This window comes from Podarcis erhardii (assembly GCF_964252035.2).
Source record: "Podarcis erhardii genome assembly, chromosome: 5".
NCBI classification, from domain to species: Eukaryota; Metazoa; Chordata; class Lepidosauria; order Squamata; family Lacertidae; genus Podarcis; species Podarcis erhardii.
The window spans coordinates 52,271,233-52,291,512 of record NC_138509.1 but is presented as its reverse complement, the minus strand read 5'-3'; the positions used below and the strand labels follow the sequence as shown (position 1 = coordinate 52,291,512).

General features: G+C 40.6%; 1 protein-coding gene across 3 annotated transcripts in view; it reads right to left on the bottom strand.

Moving 5' to 3' along the window:
* GPAM (glycerol-3-phosphate acyltransferase, mitochondrial) overlaps positions 1–20,280 on the bottom strand; it is a 41,270-nt gene that overhangs the window by 16,758 nt on the left and 4,232 nt on the right. For all 3 annotated transcript variants that reach the window (XM_081863032.1, XM_081863033.1, XM_081863031.1), the window contains 13 exons: positions 19,825–19,947; positions 19,532–19,605; positions 16,616–16,729; positions 15,740–15,889; positions 15,094–15,190; positions 14,359–14,495; positions 12,095–12,194; positions 10,435–10,647; positions 9,919–10,032; positions 5,369–5,460; positions 3,641–3,756; positions 2,442–2,512; positions 27–291 (listed from right to left, as the gene is read on the bottom strand). In XM_081863032.1, coding sequence (XP_081719158.1) covers positions 27–291; positions 2,442–2,512; positions 3,641–3,756; positions 5,369–5,460; positions 9,919–10,032; positions 10,435–10,647; positions 12,095–12,194; positions 14,359–14,495; positions 15,094–15,190; positions 15,740–15,889; positions 16,616–16,729; positions 19,532–19,605; positions 19,825–19,947 — 1,666 coding nt within the window. The remainder of the gene's footprint in view (positions 1–26; positions 292–2,441; positions 2,513–3,640; positions 3,757–5,368; positions 5,461–9,918; positions 10,033–10,434; positions 10,648–12,094; positions 12,195–14,358; positions 14,496–15,093; positions 15,191–15,739; positions 15,890–16,615; positions 16,730–19,531; positions 19,606–19,824; positions 19,948–20,280) is intronic.

Below are 20,280 nucleotides of genomic sequence, written 5' to 3'. Positions count from 1 at the left end.
TTTCTTAGTTTGGCTTTGGAACATACCAACAATGGCCTCTTTGAAGAAGACATGCAGTACCCCGTTGCTGTAGAAGTTGAGTTCAAAGACAGTAGGAATGGATGTGCTGGGTGTGATGAAGAACTCGTTGTTTCGGCTGGTGTTTGTGATAGTTATACAGTTCCCCAACAAATGGATGGCATGCATGACAACATCTTCAGAATTTCCGGAAAATCCCAAGTCATAGTCCCGAGCCAGAACCTCCTCCTTCATGGAAAAAAAATCTTCCACCAGCTTGGAAAGATCAATTCCCTGCAGAAAATCAACCAAAAGATCCAAGACAGTACATCTTTTTTTAAAAAAATACCTTTTAAGAATACGGAAAACTCCATTATCTATACCTCAAGTTTTCAAAATCCGTGTATTTGAATTACTAATTGGCTCCAACCTTCCAGGACTGAGTGTCCCCAACCTTTATGGACTTGGGAGCACATTTCAAATTTTGAGAGTGTGCTGGGGGATCCAGTCACAAAATAGTTGCTAGTGGGAGGTTGTGGCACCACACAAAATGCTTCCCACAGAAGGGCAGGTGTAACACATAGCTAGAAACACAATCTTCCCAGAGAATCCTATGCTTACAATCGGAAGTCAGCTGTGTACTCCTGCTTCCGATTGTGGAGATCACACATTAATGATTTTGTGCATGCACACGCACAAACACTTTTGCTGTGTAATAGTAGTAGAGAGCATTCCTCAGTGCCAGGAAAAATATACACAAAGTGGCAACACCACACTCACTCTCATTTTACAGAAATCTCTAAGGAGACACCCACTGTACAACTTTTTTTCAGGGAGGGCTAGAGTCTATTCTACTATCATATCCATATCATAAATATAAATAAAAGGTCAAAATAGTTCTCAGCTCATGAACTGTATAAACTGGACTCAATTCTAGCATATACTTCATGCCAGCATTTTTTATTTTAATTTTTGGTCACATCTTTACTACAAGAAACTGAGTCTTACAGTCACACCCAGTCTGTGTCACCATGTTAAAGAAACATTTAAGGCTGCATAAAGCAGGGGTGGGGAACATTTGGCCTAGTGATGATTGGAGCTGTAGCGCAGCAACATCTGGCAGGCCAAAGGTTCTTCACACCTGGCTTAAAGTAATTTCCAAGAAACACCGCAGCAACAATGCTTAATGAAGAAGTTACAGATAGATTCCACAGCACCAGTGAATACACCTTCTGAACCACTGCCCTGAACCAATATGGTGTGTTCCACCGCGGTCATGAGCAACTCGTCATTTTTGTAACTGCCTCCACAAAAGTAACATTCACTTGTTAGCCTTAAATATCTGAGCCACTGTTACAAATGCCAGCAAGCTGACCTTTTGCATAATCTTAAACTATTCAAATAGCATTTTCTCCTACGAGAATTGCTCCTTTCCATTGGGTCACCTAAACACACAGTTATTGCCCCTGAATATGCATTGCATTCTCCCTCACAATGTCTAAGGGAAAGGTAGCAGATTACATGCTATACTATGTAAAACAGGATAAGAAGTGAAAGAAATTAGAGTAGTACAAAATTTAACAGTAGGGTGGCGATGTGGTCTAAACCACTGAGCCTAGGGCTTGCCGATTGGAAGGTCGGCAGTTTGAATCCCCGAGACGGGGTGAGCTCCTGTTGCTCGGTCCCTGCTCCTGTCAACCTAGCAGTTCGAAAGCACATCAAAGTGCAAGTAGATTAATAGGTACCGTTCCGGCAGGAAGGTAAACGGTGTTTCCGTGCGCTGCTCCGGTTTCACCAGAAGCGGCTTAGTCATGCTGGCCACATGACCTGGAAAAAACTGTCTGCGGACAAATGCCGACTCCCTCGGCCAGTAAAGCAAGATGAGCACCGCAACCCCAGAGTCGTTTGCAACTGGACTTAACTATCAGGGGTCCTTTATCTTTACCTTTTTACAGGATACTTAAGCTCTATGGGTTAAAGTTGTGGATTGGGGCAGGATGCACTTGAAAGCCCCTCCGTCATTGCATGTTTCTTGAAAAGGTCTACAGGGGAGTTCTAAACAAATTCTGTGGAAGATTTAGAAACCTCAGGTTCAGAAACCCCTGCAGACCTTTGCACTAAATGCACGAGGATCTAGAAAGGAAACTGTGCACATAGTGCTGCTGACATAATGCTGGCCTCCAGTAACTACTAACAAGTCTGATCTTCATGAGATGACTATGACCAATTCAGAACATTCAAACAACAACAACAGAATGGGATCCACAGCCTAACTAGATGGCCAGTTTGCATGGGACTCGGACAAATGTTTTGACACCTCCAACCCTAGAGGTGAGCAGGATACAACGTGGATTACAAGGATACAGGATATGCTAAGCATCCCTGACATTTAAAAGCTGTCGTCAAGAGAGATGTTCAGAGATGCAGAAGCACAGCAGCCTTACCTGCCTGTGTCGGTAGAGCAGCAAACAGGCAACAATGTGTGTTGACATCACAGCACATGACTTGTTAGCAGCTAAAAGCAAACAAAACAAAATAAAGCTATGCAGGCACTTTTGTCATGCAACTGAAGTGCGTAGAAGGCAACTTGGAACAAAAACGAGAGCCGTCAATGAACCACAAACAGCAATCTTTTGTGATTTTATACCGAACGACTTCACATATTCAACAGCACAGTGCACGAGACTGGTCAGAAAGAAAGCCTTAAATGTTTCAAAGCTAGGAGCAGGCAGCATTTTCTTTGGGCTGCATTCCCTCAAAGCTAATCTGCTGGAGGTGGGCAGGGCCAGAAGAGATGGGACCACTCCCCCCCCTCTCTCTCTCATACTCTATGCCCCCCACCCTTCTGGTGGGGTGCCAGAAAAGAGACTTATTGCTCTTGCCAGGCCTGAACCAATCACTTGCAGAGGGCTTTTCTCAATTCCTATTCCTCCAGTTCTCCCACCCCACACTCCATTTTTTCCCTTCTTACCAAATGAAACTAGGCAAAGGGCTATGTTACAGGCTCCCCAACCCTGCTATATACAATTGGCTCTCCTGACAGCTCCTTTCCACACTGGTATAAACTTCACTATGGACATTTGTAGAATTTTCTTTTTCCAGCACTGATAGACATCAGGCAGAACTAAGGTGTTTGTTTTTTTAACAACTCTGGTTATCTAGGTTACAATCCTATACCCACTTACCTGGCAGTGAGCCCCACTTAACTGAATGGATCTGAGTATACCTGTACAGGGTTGCAATGCATGCATGCACTCAATTTCTTTTCTTTTTTAAGGTATCTGAAGTAGATAATTATCTTCGGGGTTACTCTATTTACACATTACCCATTCACAAGTAATTCAGATGTGGTGTTCCCACAACATCTGGGTTGCTTCCTATATTAAAGTATTGCAGGTGTAAAAGACGAAAATAAACCACCATAGCAAAAGGAAGTCACTACTTGCCTCAGGACTAGCAGTTGAAATAAAAACCTTACTAAGAGGCCCATTCAGAATAAGACCCTTCAAAACGTAGAAAAAGATAAAATGTAAATTGTTTTTGATGATAATAAGGGCACAGGGTACAGAAAGAGGAATGCCCTGCCATATTTAAAAGCATAATGGAAGCAGAGAGTCATATCTGAACTTTAACAGCTACTTACTGAACATTATGTGCTCTGCCAAGTTAGTGATTAACTGTCTTCTCAATGGTTCACAGGATAAATCCCTGGACTCAGGAAGTGCAGCTCCTGTACCTTCTTCTACCACATAATTAGGTCTAAAGAAAGTAAACATACAAAGATGATTTAGGATTACAGTTCTAAGATAAATTATTACATCTCATAGGCTCAAAGCACAAAAATATTTCAGTAATGATGTCTTGTGTATTTGAGTGTAGGCTACAATTCCTCATACCATTTGACCGCTTAAGATCATGTTTGTAAGATGCTTAGAAGGGAGGCACCTGTAAGACTACCTGAAAGCTGCTTTAGGCTCCAAGAAGCATCAGTGTGTAAAAACAAACCACAGGATATGTCCACTACTGTCTGACACTAGTACTCTCCCAGTTCTTACACATACACAAAGGTGAATCTTTCTACAACTACTCGCATCTTCAAGCCGTTGCATGTTAGCCTAGAGACATTCTAGACTCTCACAGCAGCTCCAAGATTGTATCACAACTCAAAGGCATCATGATGCAACATTAAGGGTGGGATGACAGCTACGCACCAAAATTTATTTATACACATCTTTTCTCTCATATCAGCAAGTCTGCACAAGCTTGTCGTCTTTTAATACACGAGTGTATTTTTGCAACAGGTGCTGCAAAAAACCAAGAAAGAAGCTTTCAGTCCATCAACTTTGCCTATTATAATCCAGTACCTAACAGGCATAAATTACTGAAGATTAATGACTTGGAATTGCTTCCAACAAAATCATCTCATTAGTGCAAAGGCTTCCTCTTGTGCAACGGTACTTCTCCCTTTTGTCTCACGCTTCCCGAACTGCTCCAGGGGACTGGAGGAATCCCAGTACAGATTTTGGGCAGCATACAGGACAGGAACTCAAGTTGCACAAGCTGAAGTCTAGTCACTAACGGGCCAACTTTGCTGGCCAAACCACAAGCCTGCAATCCTATGCCCACTTGTCTGGGGAAAAGCCCGACTGAACTCCACAGGATTTTCTTCTAAGTAGACATTCTAGGATTAACACTGCAAGGAGCATTCCAGTGGTAGTGGGAGATTCCACATCCCAAACCCTGCTGACTAGCTAAGCCAAAGCAGGCAATGATGGAGGCTTTTTATGCCTTTTTTCCTTGAAAAACATCCCTTCCATTGACTCTTAAGGGAGGGAATTTACTACACCAGCTCCAGTGTTGAGTATAGGAGGAGAAGAAACCTCTCTCAGCAGAACCGTGCGCAGAAATGATTAAGGAGCTTTACAACATCAACAGTTGGTGTTCCTTTAAGTAGGGGAAAGGAAGGGAAGCTGGTATGGCTCAGCTGCTGCTGAGATTTACCAAAGAGCTCTGAGATCTCCTGCTCTGTTTGTGCAGGCAGGCAATGGCAAAGGGATGCACTGATGACAGTACTAGTTCACAGAGGCACTCAAGAAAGTGGGTAGGCTGGAAAGAAACTTCTTTAATGAAACAAGCCATTGTTTGATTGCCTGTGGGACAACTTGTGGTTTGTTTGCAGTAAGCCTTAGCATTTGCTAAGCCAGGCTTAGCAGGACATGTGAACCAGGCCACTATGATCTTGTGATAATGTTTGTTTAAATTCAACCTGCTAGAGTTCAACAAAGCCTACAAGAGAACATTTCAAAGACTCAGAATCATTGGCTGATATAAACTTGTCCAGTGCTGCTCAAACTCCACAGCTCAGTCCTACCTTGAAGGGAGTACAGCTGGTAAGAGAGTTTGCTCCAGAGAAAGAGGGATAGGCACAGGCATAGGCTTCTGGCTTTGGCCATCCAAATATTCCTGCAAATACACAAGGTTATTCATGTATTTCTCCCGGAAAAAAGTGTAGCACTCCAACAACCATCTTACTCACCACTGAAAGTAGCTTTGAAAAGTAGGATAAAGAAAACATATTTAAGATTTCAAGGAAACAGATGCTGAAGCTGCAACATTTCTGCAATATACTTTGGTCCTCTGTGATGTCCTTAGCATTAACTAATCAATGCTATTCAGCTGTAAGCAGTAAGCAGAATTGAAACTGACGTTTATGCACTTTGAGGGATATAACAATTTTTGGGTGTGCATGCTTCCCTATGTTCTATCGACATTAATAAGCACAAGTAACTGACGGGACAGTTCACCTGAGTACACAATTTTTTGGAGGGGAAATAAATCTTTAAAAAAAATCAATGTCATTAGCACTAAACATTTAAGTACAATTATGAGATTTTTTAAAAAATAAAGACTCCTTAAAGTAAAGTTTAAACATGATAAGAAGTGTTTGGGAGTAAATCTGTAGGTGGCTAAAAGGAGGAGGAGGAAAGTGCTAAAATGACAGCCATAAGAAAGGCAACCTACTGTATTTTTTGCCCTATAGGACGCACTTTTCCGCCTCCAAAAATGAAGGGGAAATGTGTGTGAGTCCTATGGGGCGAATGCAGGCTTTCGCTGAAGCCTGGAGAGCAAGAGGGGTCAGTGCACACCAACCCCTCTCACTCTCCAGGATTCAGGAAGCTATCCACAAGCCTTGGGAGCCCAGCGGGAGTTCCCACCGGGCTCCCAAGGCTTGCGGACAGCAGCCTGCAGCCCGAAAACCAGGGAGCTCTCTGCAGCGCACCCCGGGCTTCGGGCAGATATTCGCAAGCCTGGGGAGCCCGGCTCCCTAGGCTTGCGGATAGCAGCCTGTTCTGGGGGCTGGTGTCGGGGGAAGCTCGGGCTTCCCCCGCCCCAGCCCTGCACCTGGGGGGGAAATATTTTTTTTTCTTTATCCCCCCCCCCCCAAAAAAAACACTAGGTGCGCCCTATGGGCCGGTGCGTCCTATAGGGTGAAAATATGGCTTTTTTAAAAAATAAAAATAAAATTAGTGGTCTTTAAGTAATATTGCATGAATATTCTAAACAGTATGAGTAGCCCTGAGGCATTATTGTGCTGATTAAAAGGTAGATGAGAAACAACATGGTGATATGATGCAGAACAACAACATGGTAATAAAAACACACCCACTGGAATGATAGTAGTGAAGATGCTCCAAATGATCATTATGTTTGTATTAAGTCACTGCACACATCAAAACCACACTTCTTTGAAAAGATGGAAGAGAAATGCTAGGGTGATCCACATCTGTGGTAACAGAACTACAGTTCTGTTCTCTTTAGTGGTTCTGTCGCTATGTATGTAAACACAGTTTCTAACAACCAAAATGCCTCTATTATTGCTGCCTTTACTAAATAGCTTATTTAGATTTGTTCTCACAACATTTCATGCACTGCACTATGAAGATACACATTCAAGATAAGATAATCTTACTCCAGATAAGGCTCCACAGCTCCATCTAAGTCTTGGGCATTTGAAGTATTGGTGAAAACACTGTCAAATATTTCTAAAGCATTAACCTTTATTGCAAGTTTGCACACTTTAAACATCAACAGCTTTGACAGACATCCTAGTTTAATTTCACAATGATGATTAACTTTTAAAGATGTTAAGCAGTTTCAGAAGTTAAATAGTTTCCAGATCCGAGTCCAATCTGCCACAGGATCTTTGCAGAGCTGACGGGGCAAAGGGGCATTTCCTGGTTCCTGCAGCAAGCGAGACTGAGTTGTGAGCTGTCCAAGGCAAAGAGGTTTGCCACTAATGACTGCTAAAGTTCCCATTTCTGATCAGAGAAGCCTGTAGTTACAGCTGGTGGCTAGCTGGGAAAGCTTTGTCCCCAATCACTGCCATACAAGGGGGAACACAGCCCTCAGTCATGTCCCTCCTAACAAATGACACTACAATTAAAAGTAGCGAAGCCACCCAGACTGTGGCATCTTTGGCTTCGTGGAGAATCTGACCACAGTCAAATAACAGGCAGTAAACTAACTGGTTAATTGACAATATTTAACAAGTCAGTCAATTGACTGACATGCTAGCCATAACCCTTCTGCAAAAAACCCACCAAGGATGAAAACAGAGATACAGAATTGGGAGTGGAACATATCTGGAAGTGATCAAAGGAAGAGTCTTAAGATTTTGGGCCTGGGACTGCTATAAGAAGAGGCTACCATATAAAATTTTACAGGTTACACTGAAAGGCAAGCAAACTGCAAAAAGACAAGTAAATCCAAGAAAAGTGGACATGGATATGAAGCTGTCGTTACAAAAGCCTATCACCTGTACAACTAAGTATTTTCAAACATAATATGATATTGAGCAGTATCTTATGAAGTAGTTTTGCTAGTGCAAGGACTTTTGGGCTTTGCAACAGAACTTTCCCTCCCTCTCCTCCCCCTGTGTCCCTCTGAATCTGTTCTGGGGTTTCAGCCAGTATTCCAGAAGAGATTTGGGGAGGGCACAAGGATGTGCAGGCAGATGAGAAAGAAGGGAAGTTGTGTTGCATAAGAAGAAACCCCTGTGCTAGTGGAAGGACTTCATTGGATAACACCCATTATATCCAACTACACACAGGTTGAAGCATATGTATAGCTTGCTGGGTGTGCTGATACAGTAAAGCCAATTTTAGGCATGTAGGAGTTGTAATAGAATTAAGGCTTTCTAAAGTGCAGAACAAGTTATGAGAACACCTTTATATGAATAAAGAATAGAGAAGAATAAAGATATGCCACTGGTAATTAATATTATAGGATATGAGACCTTGCTATCTCAGTGAAATTGACTTATTTATGAACTCATTAAGGAAATAAATCCTGAAGCTATCCCTGTGTAAATGATAGGAGGTACTGGAATTAAAGCAATATGCACTTATTTCGAATTTCTGAACACAGAAGGGGATTATGTTCTACTGGCTTGCTAAATTATGCATACAAAGCTACCTGTCAGGAACACCGCTGCAATAAAACTTACTTAGAAGTGCCCTGCATATTTCCATCAGCTGAAAAAGTGACAAGAAGCAGCTTTTTTCTTAGCTCATACCACATTCCTTGGTGAGCCAACATTTCTCAGGCAGCAAAAGTACATGATGGCCTGACTGGCATCCCACTGATTTCCTTTTACTTAAGAATTCTAATTTGTTTATTATTAGCCCCCTGGAAATCCAATCCTATATTTGTACAATTCAACAACGCACAAAAAATTGGTTTATGGCTGGAAGTGGATAAGTAAGACCAAGGCTTCTGTGGAATCTCTCTTTTGGAAACTAGCGTAAAGACTACAACACGAGATGAGCAGAACTGGTAATATTAGCACCCGATTTTCACATCTTCTTCTGTACTATTAGAGTTGGTACATCTTAAGTGCTGTTATCCTTCAGCTGTAAGTGAATTATATTTTAACTGTAGAATCAAAGATTTATCTCTGCATTCTTCAGCAGCTTTATTGCTATTAAAAACTTCTAAAAGTTACACGTATGGTGGAATTTGTGGTAGGGGTGTGACAAACACAACCAATCCAAACAGTTCAACAGTTTTAGATCCTATGCATGCATTATTTTTTTCTGTGAAATTACAAACCTCTTTTTTAACTGCCTGCTATATATCCTGACCTCCTGCCAACCTAGCAGTTCGAAAGCACATCAAAGTGCAAGTAGATAAATAGGTACTGCTCCGGTGGGAAGGTAAAACGGCGTTTCCGTGAGCTGCTCTGGTTCGCCAGAAGCGGCTTAGTCATGCTGGCCACATGACCCGGAATCTGTACACCGGCTCCCTTGGCCAGTAAAGCGAGATGAGCGCCGCAACCCCAGAGTCGGCCACGACTGGACCTAATGGTCAGGGGTCCCTTTACCTTTATATATCCTGACAAAATTTCAAGTATAAAATTGGACTGGTCACAAGTTCCCATTCTGTCCTAGTGATGGAGAGAAATGAGTTCTCCTGTGCTCATAGGTAAGAAGACTTAAGCTCTTCTGAAATCAGGAGGCAAGCAATCATTTTCTCTTCCCCACATTGAGAGATAGCTTCAATCTGTGGGTCGGTAAAACTGCTCCACTGAAGCAACTTGGTCAGATACCAAAGCAACTTGGTCAGATACCAAAGCACAATGAAACAGTATGAGTAAGAAAGGGGTGATGTGGGAAAAGACATCCACAGGTAGCTCTGGAAGAAGGAACCAACAAGGCATGCAAGAAAATGGGGCAGGTATCGCTGAATGGACTAGGATCCACAGCTGAACAGACTGCTGGGCCAGGCTGACTAAGACAGAACAGAAGTTCACATGAAGTCCAATTTTTCTTTCTTGCCTAGCGACCTATAGTCTTAAGACTATTTTATCACCATAGGTGTAACCCTGCAATAAGAAATTATGTTCATATTATATGAACTTACTTTCAGAGAAAACGGTTGAGCAAAATCTACCCTAACACAGCCGTAATTCTTCCGCAGCATTCGGAAGACTCCTCTGGCCACGCTCCAAAGGCTTTCGTTCTTCTTGGGCTTCCCCTGTGAAACATCGGGAGAGCAAGGGAGTTCAACAATTGCATCTAAAAGCTACTTAATGTTAAACAAGTTCATAAATCCAAGCCACCTAAGTATGCTCAGAAATAAACCTGGGCAACAGCTCAAGCATCGTAAAAAGCATTGTGGTCACTTGGGCCATTTCCTCTAAGCCAGACATCTATTTGGATATTTCAAATGCTGTTTATGAAAATCATTATTCAGATGTCATTTTTCCTTGTATCTCAACTTGATACAAATAAGTATTTGCGAAGATCAGCATGCAATTTATGTTTCCAAGGCCCTGTTTTCTGACCAAAGGGGACACATTTTTATCACCAAGATGGTTACAACTGACAGTGATCTAAATATCTGCTGAGTGGACAACAGCATTCCAAACACTTTTACCAGCTGTTCACTGTTGTAGTGGCCTTCAATGATTCTATCATAGGATATTCCCACGGGTATGATTAGGATGTCTGGAGTAGCATTTGAATACAGAGCGTCCACCACTACTGATAAAAGGCCTGCCCTTCCACAGGATGTCTTTCCACTCCGGGACCGGGTGCCCTCCAGGAATATCTCTAAGAACTGCTGCTGGCGAAGCAACTCTTGGATATGCTAAATGAAGAATGAACAACAACCAAAAAATCAGACACAAGTTATTTGCATTCCTTTTTTATATCTGTAATAATATCCTCCCTTGCTGCATTTTATAATTATTTCTTCCTGCTGACACCCTCACTGTACTGTGGCTCAGTAGCCACCAGAATTCCACTAATCCTCCAATCCTATAAGTATTTGTAAAACAACTATATCGTTGTTTTGTAATTGCAAACTATTATATTGCTGCATACCTAAAGAATCTCCCAAATATTCCGAAATCACTTTTCTTAAAGGAAGGGGTGTGAGTGCTTTTTCACAGGAGCATCCAAACTCACTGGCAGGTTTTCAATCCTCATTTTCTTTGAAAGTCAGTTTTTTTCCAGGAAACAGAAGTGTATAAAACACCCCCCCCTTTTAAACCAGTTTCTGAGACTTGAAACACTGGAGAACCTACACAAGATTTCTAGCAAAGTAGGTGGCACCAAGCCCAGCATTGCACAATATAATTCTAGTCCATGTGCAGTGATCCCATTAGTTTTATTGGGATTACACAGTAACATAGGAGGACAATGAGTGCTGCAAGTTTATAGGTGTCCTTGACATCCGCTGAAAGGACTACCAATTAAGTGTATTCAAATGTGTGAGACTGCTTCGGTATCTGAGGTACAGGCATTTCTGCAGATGCTCCATACAGTACACAACAACACTAACAGCATCACAAACTTGTGTAAAACATGTTTGCTTTGTATTATACAGTGGTACCTCGGGTTAGGAACCTAATTCATTCTGGAGGACCGTTCTTAACCTAAGGTACCACTTTAGCTAATGGGGCCTCCCACTGCTGCTGCGTGATATCTGTTCTCATCCTGAAGCAAAGTTCTTAACCCGAGGTACTATTTCTGGGTTAGCGGAGTCTGTAACCTGAAGCGTCTGTAACCCGAGGTAGCATTGTATTATTTTTAAAAAGGTTATTTGCTGTTATTTTCTGCTCTATTTTTAACTGGTTTTATTATATTTTGTACATTGCCTTAAGACATATATGTGGAAGGCAATTAATAAACAATATACAGAGTAATTCCGCATTCTTATTCTTCAAGGGGGCATATCCCACCACCTACTGCCAATATAAAGAACACCCTCCAGATTATATTGGAACCTGCAGTCTTGCAGATGCCTCTGGACCACAGCTTCCATCCATCCTTGATGGGTGTTGGACTCCAATAACATATTGAAGTCCAGAGACTCCCCAACCCTGTTCAACTGTATCTTACACCACACACATTTAGATGCAACTAATTCCTAATTATTAAGACGTTTAAAATGCTACCTCTTCTTCTTTTTTGCTATTTAACTGTTGAACCTTGCCACAAACCTGCACACCCCACAATCAAGCCTGAGATGGCGGCCTGGCTCTTCAAATACTTTGCAGAGATAAGCCTTGAATTAAGAAAAAGATACATACCACATACAGCAAGGTTCTGTACAAAATATCTTTACGGCCATCGGGCCTCTCATCCAATTTTCTCCGTATAAAAAACCCTCCAAGCTTGTGGATCAAAGTGCTATGGGTAAAGAAATGCCCTTTTTTATTAAATGGCTAAGAATGTTAACATTAGCACAGGCTGTTGTGTCCACAGTGTGATATAACCATACAACTCAATGATTGATCTCTCTGCATGAGAAAGCTACACATTAAGTAAAAAGGTAAAGGGACCCCTGACCATTAGGTCCAGTCATGACCGACTCTGGGGTTGCGGCGCTCATCTCGCTTTATTGGCCGAGGGAGCTGGCGTACAGCTTCCGGATCATGTGGCCAGCATGACTAAGCCGCTTTTGGCGAACCAGAGCAGCGCGCGGAAACGCCGTTTACCTTCCTGCCACAGTGGTGCCTCGCAAGACGAAAAGAATCCGTTCCGCGAGTCTCTTCGTCTTGTGGTTTTTTCGTCTTGCGAAGCAAGCCCATTAGCGGCTTAGCGGATCAGCTGATAAGCGGCTTAGTGGCTTAGAAAAAAGGGGGGAGGGGAAAAACCCACAGGAACTCGCAAGACATTTTCGTCTTGCGAAGCAAGTCCATAGGAAATTCGTTTTGCAAAGCACCTCCAAAACAGAAATCTCTTTCGTCTAGCGGGTTTTCTGTCTTGCGAGGCATTCGTCTTGCGGGGCACCACTGTATCTACTTTCACTTTGATGTGCTTTCAAACTGCTAGGTTGGCAGGAGCAGGGACCGAGCAACGGGAGCTCACCTCGTGGCGGGGATTCAAACTGCCGACCTTCTGATTGGCAAGTCCTAGGCTCTGTGGTTTAACCCACAGTGCCACCCGCGTCCCTGAGTTCTGTGGTACCGCAGACAAATGTTGGTAGTCCATATATGAGCACAAGCTCTCCAGTACACAGAAATTAGGGACAACAGGCTTCATAGAAATCCTTTTATGGTGACTACCAATATATATGTTTTTCAAAGCGGTATAATTTTGGCTCCAGCTGTTTTTAAACAACTTTACTTTCAGAACACAATTTACTAATTATTTCCTATGTCACTTGTTCTTAAAGGCGAAATTAAGAAAAGTTTTGACACCACAATTTTGTTATTAAAATTGCCTTGTACTAGAGATCTTTACTGGTTCAAGCAGACAAAATTTATTTGGCCTGGCGAAGATTAAAATATTACATATATAGAAATAAAACAAGCCTGAAGTCCCTCCTATGCCTTAGAATATAAACAGGTGAAAATTTAAGGAAGTAACAAACAAAAATGTCAGTATGGTATACATTGGGATAACAGAAAATTAGCAAAGCGGCTCACAGTGTTCGCAACTCTAACCAATTATTCTGGTCAGATCAATGAAAAATGGAGAAGAAAAAGATCAAGTCACACAACTATTTGTATAAAGGCCCTCCCATCTAGCCAAAAATTTGTGGCGTAACATTTTGTGACTTAAAATTGTGGCTCTCTATTATTTATACCTAATAACAGCATATAACGCTGAATAAAAGGCTACTATAGAATTTAATAAAACTACAGTATAGAAGATTGTTCTGACTAAATCGTCTACCATTTCAGAGATTAAAATCCTATTTACACTTACTTGGGTCCCTCTACTCACTGAAACTTATTTCCAAATAAGCATGCATAATATTAGACATAATATCACCGCCAGGACTTGCAATCATAAATAGAAGGTGCCACATACATTATCTTGTGTTATATGAACATGAAGCAGACTACAGCATATCTAAACATGACGTGTGCCTATCTGCTGATACACCTTTTATCAAGGAAGTTACATTTGCCTCACTTTCTATGGCTGAAAACATTCTGCTCCATTAACGGTCAAGAATTACACACCTTTGAAGCTCACTAAATTAACTGAATGCTTATTTTGATGACCTTGGGAAAATGTACCAGGCACCACCAAGTGTTATGAGCAACTAAGGATTGGGGCCAAAGCCTTCACTGGTTTGAGTGCAATTTTTTTTTATATGCTAATAATTACATTAGAATGCAAGAATATGACCACTACTGGCATATTAATTGGATTCCTTTGCCAATATAAAATTATTCCAGCAATTGCAGGCCAAGTGTTAAAACAAGCAAGACTGGGGCACTGCAAAGTAAGCACAAAATTTATTTGCCAGCATATGAAGGTTCATTTAGCTAGGACTTTGATACAGTAATCCACATGGCCGAAATGAACAAAGTGAAAGTATACATGAATAGAACATTACCTGAAAATGGGGATATTCAGATTATTCCCCGCAGCAATGTACGGTGCTTTGATGTTATGACAGAAAAGAATGAATGTGAGAAGCAGGTAGTCAATATGAGATTTGTGAACAGGTAGAAATATAAGCGGCAAATTCAGCTGTAAGAAGAAGAAAAGAAGGAATTATATAAATACCCAAACAATCTGGTTTTAAAACTGTATTTTTTAAAAGTCAAAATGTGTTTTTGACAAGTAATGCAGGCCTGGTAGGTACACTTTCTACTCTTTATGCAAAACATCTGAATTGCCAGCATGGGGAGAGTAGAGGCACTTGTATTATAAAAAGTATCCCCCAAATAATTCTGATTATGTGCAACCTTTTATTTTCACTGAATACAGTTGTATGCAAACACTACGTAACATACCATAGTTGAGAAAAGGACTTTTAAGGATATTATCTATGGCTACAGAGTGGTTGGTTTTAGTAAATAATAAATGCACATATGTATTTCACAACTCTTGACAAATGGATTTCATTCCAATATAAGCACAGTTAACTCCAGTAATTAGATCTAGGTGAATTTGGCCCATATTGACTCTTTTCAGATTGAATTCCAGTGTGCTAAGATTGATTTATTTTGCCAAATTGTTAAAAGGGTCCTGTAAGGCCCAAACAATATTAGAAATGGAACAATGTCATATTTCTCCTCTGAAGGGATTTTTTTTTTTTTTTTTTTTGCCTCGGGGATTTTATTACCTCTGTTGCTGCTTTCACCATCTCCAATTGGCCTTTGTGAATCTGGATATTCCAAAAAAAGCTGTTAAATAATTTCAGCAACACCCATCCCGTTAACCTAAAAGGGGCAATAAAAGTTGAGCCAACATTTAATAGTATTCGTGTTTTATATGCAATTTTAGTTTCAAGCAGAATGAAACAATATAAGAGAAGCATACACACAGAAACATGCTGCCTTTAAAACCGACACTACTGTAGAAACACAGAACAGAAGCAACTAAATCAGCAGTCATGAAAAAAGTGTAACAGTTGCAAAAATTCTATATAAAAAAAACCCAAAACAGACAACAGTTGTTGCAGCCTTAGTAAATGTAGCAAGAAGTTTACATCCAGTTTGAAAATATAGAAAGTAACTTCGTGATGATAACATGAAATTCATTTATGACAAAATGTTATTTTGTTTCATGGAAAAGTCTGTATTAGACTATTGACGCAAGACACACACACTATATATTCTTTAAGAGCAAATACCAGGGCTTTGAGTTCAGCTTACACCACAGATAAGAGAAGCAGAAATCTGAGGCAGCTAGAAACAGTTATCTCCATGTGAACACAGGTTGTATTTCAGCACCCCCTGACACCAGCAACCATGATCTAGTTTCATTACCTGATCAAAGCAGGCGAGACATTTGCTACCATTTCCTGCAGAATTTTTCTAGCTTGTTTCTTGACCTTGTTGACGTTTCTGGGGTCTGGCTGACCAGAGCCACTCACAGCAGACATTTCTGAAGCTTCCTGTGTAATAGCATTCTGCACTCTAGGTGTTACAAATAAAGTAAGATGATTCTTAAAATAAGCTCGATATTTCACCTGTTTCTGAGATGCATAGACAGACAGACAGAACGTATAGCTACAGAATGTAGGGGAACTTGTAGTGCAATTATATTTAGTCATAAGTACTTTTTAAATTAAGGTTCCAGTACAGTGACACTTTCCAAGTAGAAAAGCACACACATATGCACATACCTCAAATGCACAAGGCAAAATATCTCAGTGTAAAGCCAGTATAAAGCCTATAAAGATTTTATAAGTCTTCAACATCTGAGGAGCAGTAACTAGTCACTGAAAAACAGCCTTCCTCAACCTGATACCTGTAGATGTTGTTGAACTATAACTCCTATTATCCTTGACCATTGACCATGTTGACTGGAGCCAATAGGAGTTGTAGTCTAGAACTTCTGGACGGCAACAGGTTGGGGAAGGCTGCAATAGAAAAGCTAGTGTACAACTCACATTAACTTTATGTCACACAATTTGACCCATTATACTGTACACAGATGCCTTCGTAATGGTTGCTTGCAGATTCCAAAATTATGGAAACAAGTATCTAAGATATCAGGCACTGGGCATAAATAGTAGCAAACTCGGCTTCATTAATTTAAAAATGGGATTTCTCAAAAAGGACAGTTCTTTTTCAAAGAAACCCAATACATTGTATTGACAATGGAACTTTACAAAAAACAATGGTATTTTAATTTCTTACCTGTTGCTTTTCAGCACATTTTCTGTCACATTATTTGCAAACATACCCTTATGAACATCCCGTTCTTGCACGAAAAGAACATAACAGAGTCGCCTCGCAAGCCAACCTCTGTGCCTACAACAATACACAGTAACTTAGCAAAACACAACAATGAGAAATATTGCATTCAATACTGTCAATCATGTCCCTATCAGAACTAACTTTAACTGGTAAATTGATTAAATAAGTAGGGGGTCAATCAGAAAGAGTAAATCTTAAATTGGTGAGGCTAAGAGTTAAGGCAAACACTTTTTTTGTTTTAAGGCTAGTTTGGTCAAAGTGTGTATGTATTACACAGTATGAAAAAGAAAATATTAAAGCAATCTTCCTTCCAAGCTTTCGTTTATTAAGCTGTTATCCACAGATACTTGTCACTGTGCCCTTTACTTATTGACCCCAAAGCCACACATTCTATTAACCAATCCAAGCAAACACAAATTCTCACATCATTACACTTCAATAAAAAATCATGTACACGTGTAAATGACGGCAGCATATCCCACTAACTGCTTGAGGATAAGGAAATCTTACTGAATTGTGGGCAATGATGAAGAGGGAGGGACTGCAGTGGTTCTGGGGGTGGAATGTAGGGAAGCTGCACTGCATGACCGGAAGTGCCTTTCCATTCATCCATCCATCCATAGGTACCACTAGAGCCAATCTTCTATCCTTTAATTCAGGAATGGGGCACTTGTGGCCCCTGACATGTCGCTCCTATCATTCCTGACCCTTGGCTGTGTTGAAAGTTGGAGCCCACTAACATTTGGAGAGTCACATGTCTGCCACCCTTGCTTTAATGCATGGTTAAGGTTCCTTTAAGAATGAAATGAAGACACTGTCTTCGAATCTAAATGGCCTTCAAAGCCGTTACAATGTGAAAATCATATTGATGGCTGCCTAGTACCAGAAAATATTGGTAAGTAGATGCTTGCAAACCTTAAAACATGATGGAATTCTGAGGATCAAATCCACTGCATTTGCAACCAACAAATGTTTTACAGCCCATTAATGTATTGATTTTGCATGTACTATTTTTAAATGTACTATTTAACAGACTCTCTCTGTGAATAGAGTCCCAAATACATAAATCCTTTTTTGATATGACTGTCTACTAAAGAAAACAAAAGAAAAATCTAAGTTGTGCTAACACTGAATTTTGCTGCTGCTGCTGTTTAATAAAAGTCTGGAACTTTCAAAGCTATTTTAAATTAGGTATTCAGCAATTTATTCATTCAAAAGTATGTCTATATTCTTACAATTCAACAGATATCTGGTTTTACCATAAGATTTGATTAGAAAGAAACTCACGAGTAGCTTTACTATGTCCTTTGGGGGATCAAGTTGCAGTAATTTAGCTTGAAAGAAAACTGCTATAGGCCATCCTTTGCCAACCTGGTGCTTGCTAAAACTTGTAATTATTTCCTCACTTCTGTTACATGTTTTCTTGGTCAGAGAATGAGATATACATCTTACTGATCAAAATCTATTCTTTCCAACACTCCAGGTTTTCTACCAAAAAAATGCATTTTTTGTGCAGCATTTTATGTGTTGTTGTTTTTTATAATCACCATATATTCAGAGATGAAAGTCTTTAAAATATGTAGATGAAAGTCAAAAGCCACATAATGAATAAGATTTACTATTCGGATTTACTAATACACAATTTCATCAAGTCTGATGAAACCAGTATCCGTTACAAAAACTGTACCGTGGTAGGAGTGGACTTCACAACTGGCTAGTAGAAAATCTGGCTGACAAAAAACCCGGTTATATTTTGTGGATCCTGCTTTTTAGTTGACAGCAACATCTATTTATGTTAGTAGTGCAAGCTCAACCTGTACATTTGTGATTCCGCAATGAGTACCGCATGCGAACTCATAGTTTCTCATTACTGTAAGCCAGAGCTTTCCAAACTTTTCATGTTGGTGACACACTTTTTAGACATGCATCATTTTGTGACATGGTAATTCAGCTTTATTAGCAAACCAGCGGTTAAACGAACTCCTTTCCAGCCCTGGGAAGCATGCGGGGAGCGTTTGTGCGACACACCTACACACTGCAGTCAACACACTAATGTGTCATGACACACAGTTCAGAAAGCTCTGCTCTAAGTCACTCTGAAGTATGTATGTATGAGCTGCAAGCCAAAACGTAGCCTATTCTGGAAGTTAATTCAGTGAAAGAACAACATTAACACATCTTGGTTTTCATTCTTCTTGCTTATCCACAAAAATAATACAATACATATTGGCTTGGCTCACATATCACGTTTAACTACTGTTTAAAACAACCTATGGTGTAATTTAGGTGTGAGGAACAGAATCCAAGTTGCATACCATATCCACTTTTGAGAGGTGGGCGGAACTGCCCACCCGTCAGTACCAGATGCTACGTGACGTCAGGCAATTCAACTTCAAATGCAGAATCGGAAGCACATTTTTTCATTAAAAAATTTGGATTGAAGCAGGGATTCCTACTGAAAGCAGGGCTTGCAGCCTGCCAGGAATTTAAATTTAGAGCTAACTAATAAGACCCACTTTCTGCAGGGATCAGCTCAACTTCAGTGCCAATTTAAAAGGCACAAAATGCAGTCTGTGCTTGCCAAGGAACAATTCAAAGTACGATTGCAATGTGTCAGGTAAGCAGCACGTGAGCATGGCTGGGGAAGCAGAGAGAACAGCCTCACCGGCCATTTCAGGCCCCTCGATGGGTGTGATTTGGCTCATGAGTAGGAGGTTCGCCATCCTGGGCTTAATATGAATGAACAGTGATATGAACCAACGTAGTTTGTTTTATGCTATGGCTTAATGCCACATGCAAACTGGGCAACTGTGTTGTGAACAGTAACATTAAGTATATGAAAAGAAGAAGACTTACCTTGTGTGTGTTTCATTAATATAGATGACATTTCGAAGGCCCAAAGAAGGGATACTAGCATTAAAGAGCTTGTCCTGAAAGTTAAGAGAGAAACATGTCTTCTATTTCCAGTCATGGCTTCATAAGGACCGCAGAGTTTATATATTATGGTGCCTTTCTTTAAAACAAGGACACAGAACACAAACCAACTGTGACAAGGCAGAATCTGAATTGAAACAATTAGATGCCAGCTACTGTGAATGTTATTACATGGAAAGTGTGTTTCAATTAGTTACCAATATAATCTAATTTACCCGGCTTTGAGGAGTGCATACGTAGCAACAGCGCCCCACAAAGGGCCGATTCCGGCCAAGTAGGGTCTCTTTCCATTTCAGAGTGGCTGATCGGAAGACAGTAGGCCTAGAATTGCACTCTCCCTAGAAAACAGTAAAATACAGTAAGTGAAGATAGCACATTAAAGTCCATACACTCTTTCCTATATATGAAACAGAGAACGCAGAACCCTTTAAAAGACATACTGACTTCAACACAGATTCCTGTGCAAGCATAATCCTCTTGCTGAAACAGATCAGACTCTAAGTCTTGACCTAGCCAAAGTTTATTACCCAATTACATGACTAAAGGTTAATCTTTTAATAACAAGATGTGATTCAAGGCCAAAACTTCCATGCCTATAAAATCCCAAAATTCTAACCACTGTGCAAGATGTATAGATACACTTGTAAAATGCCAAATGTCCTAACATGTTA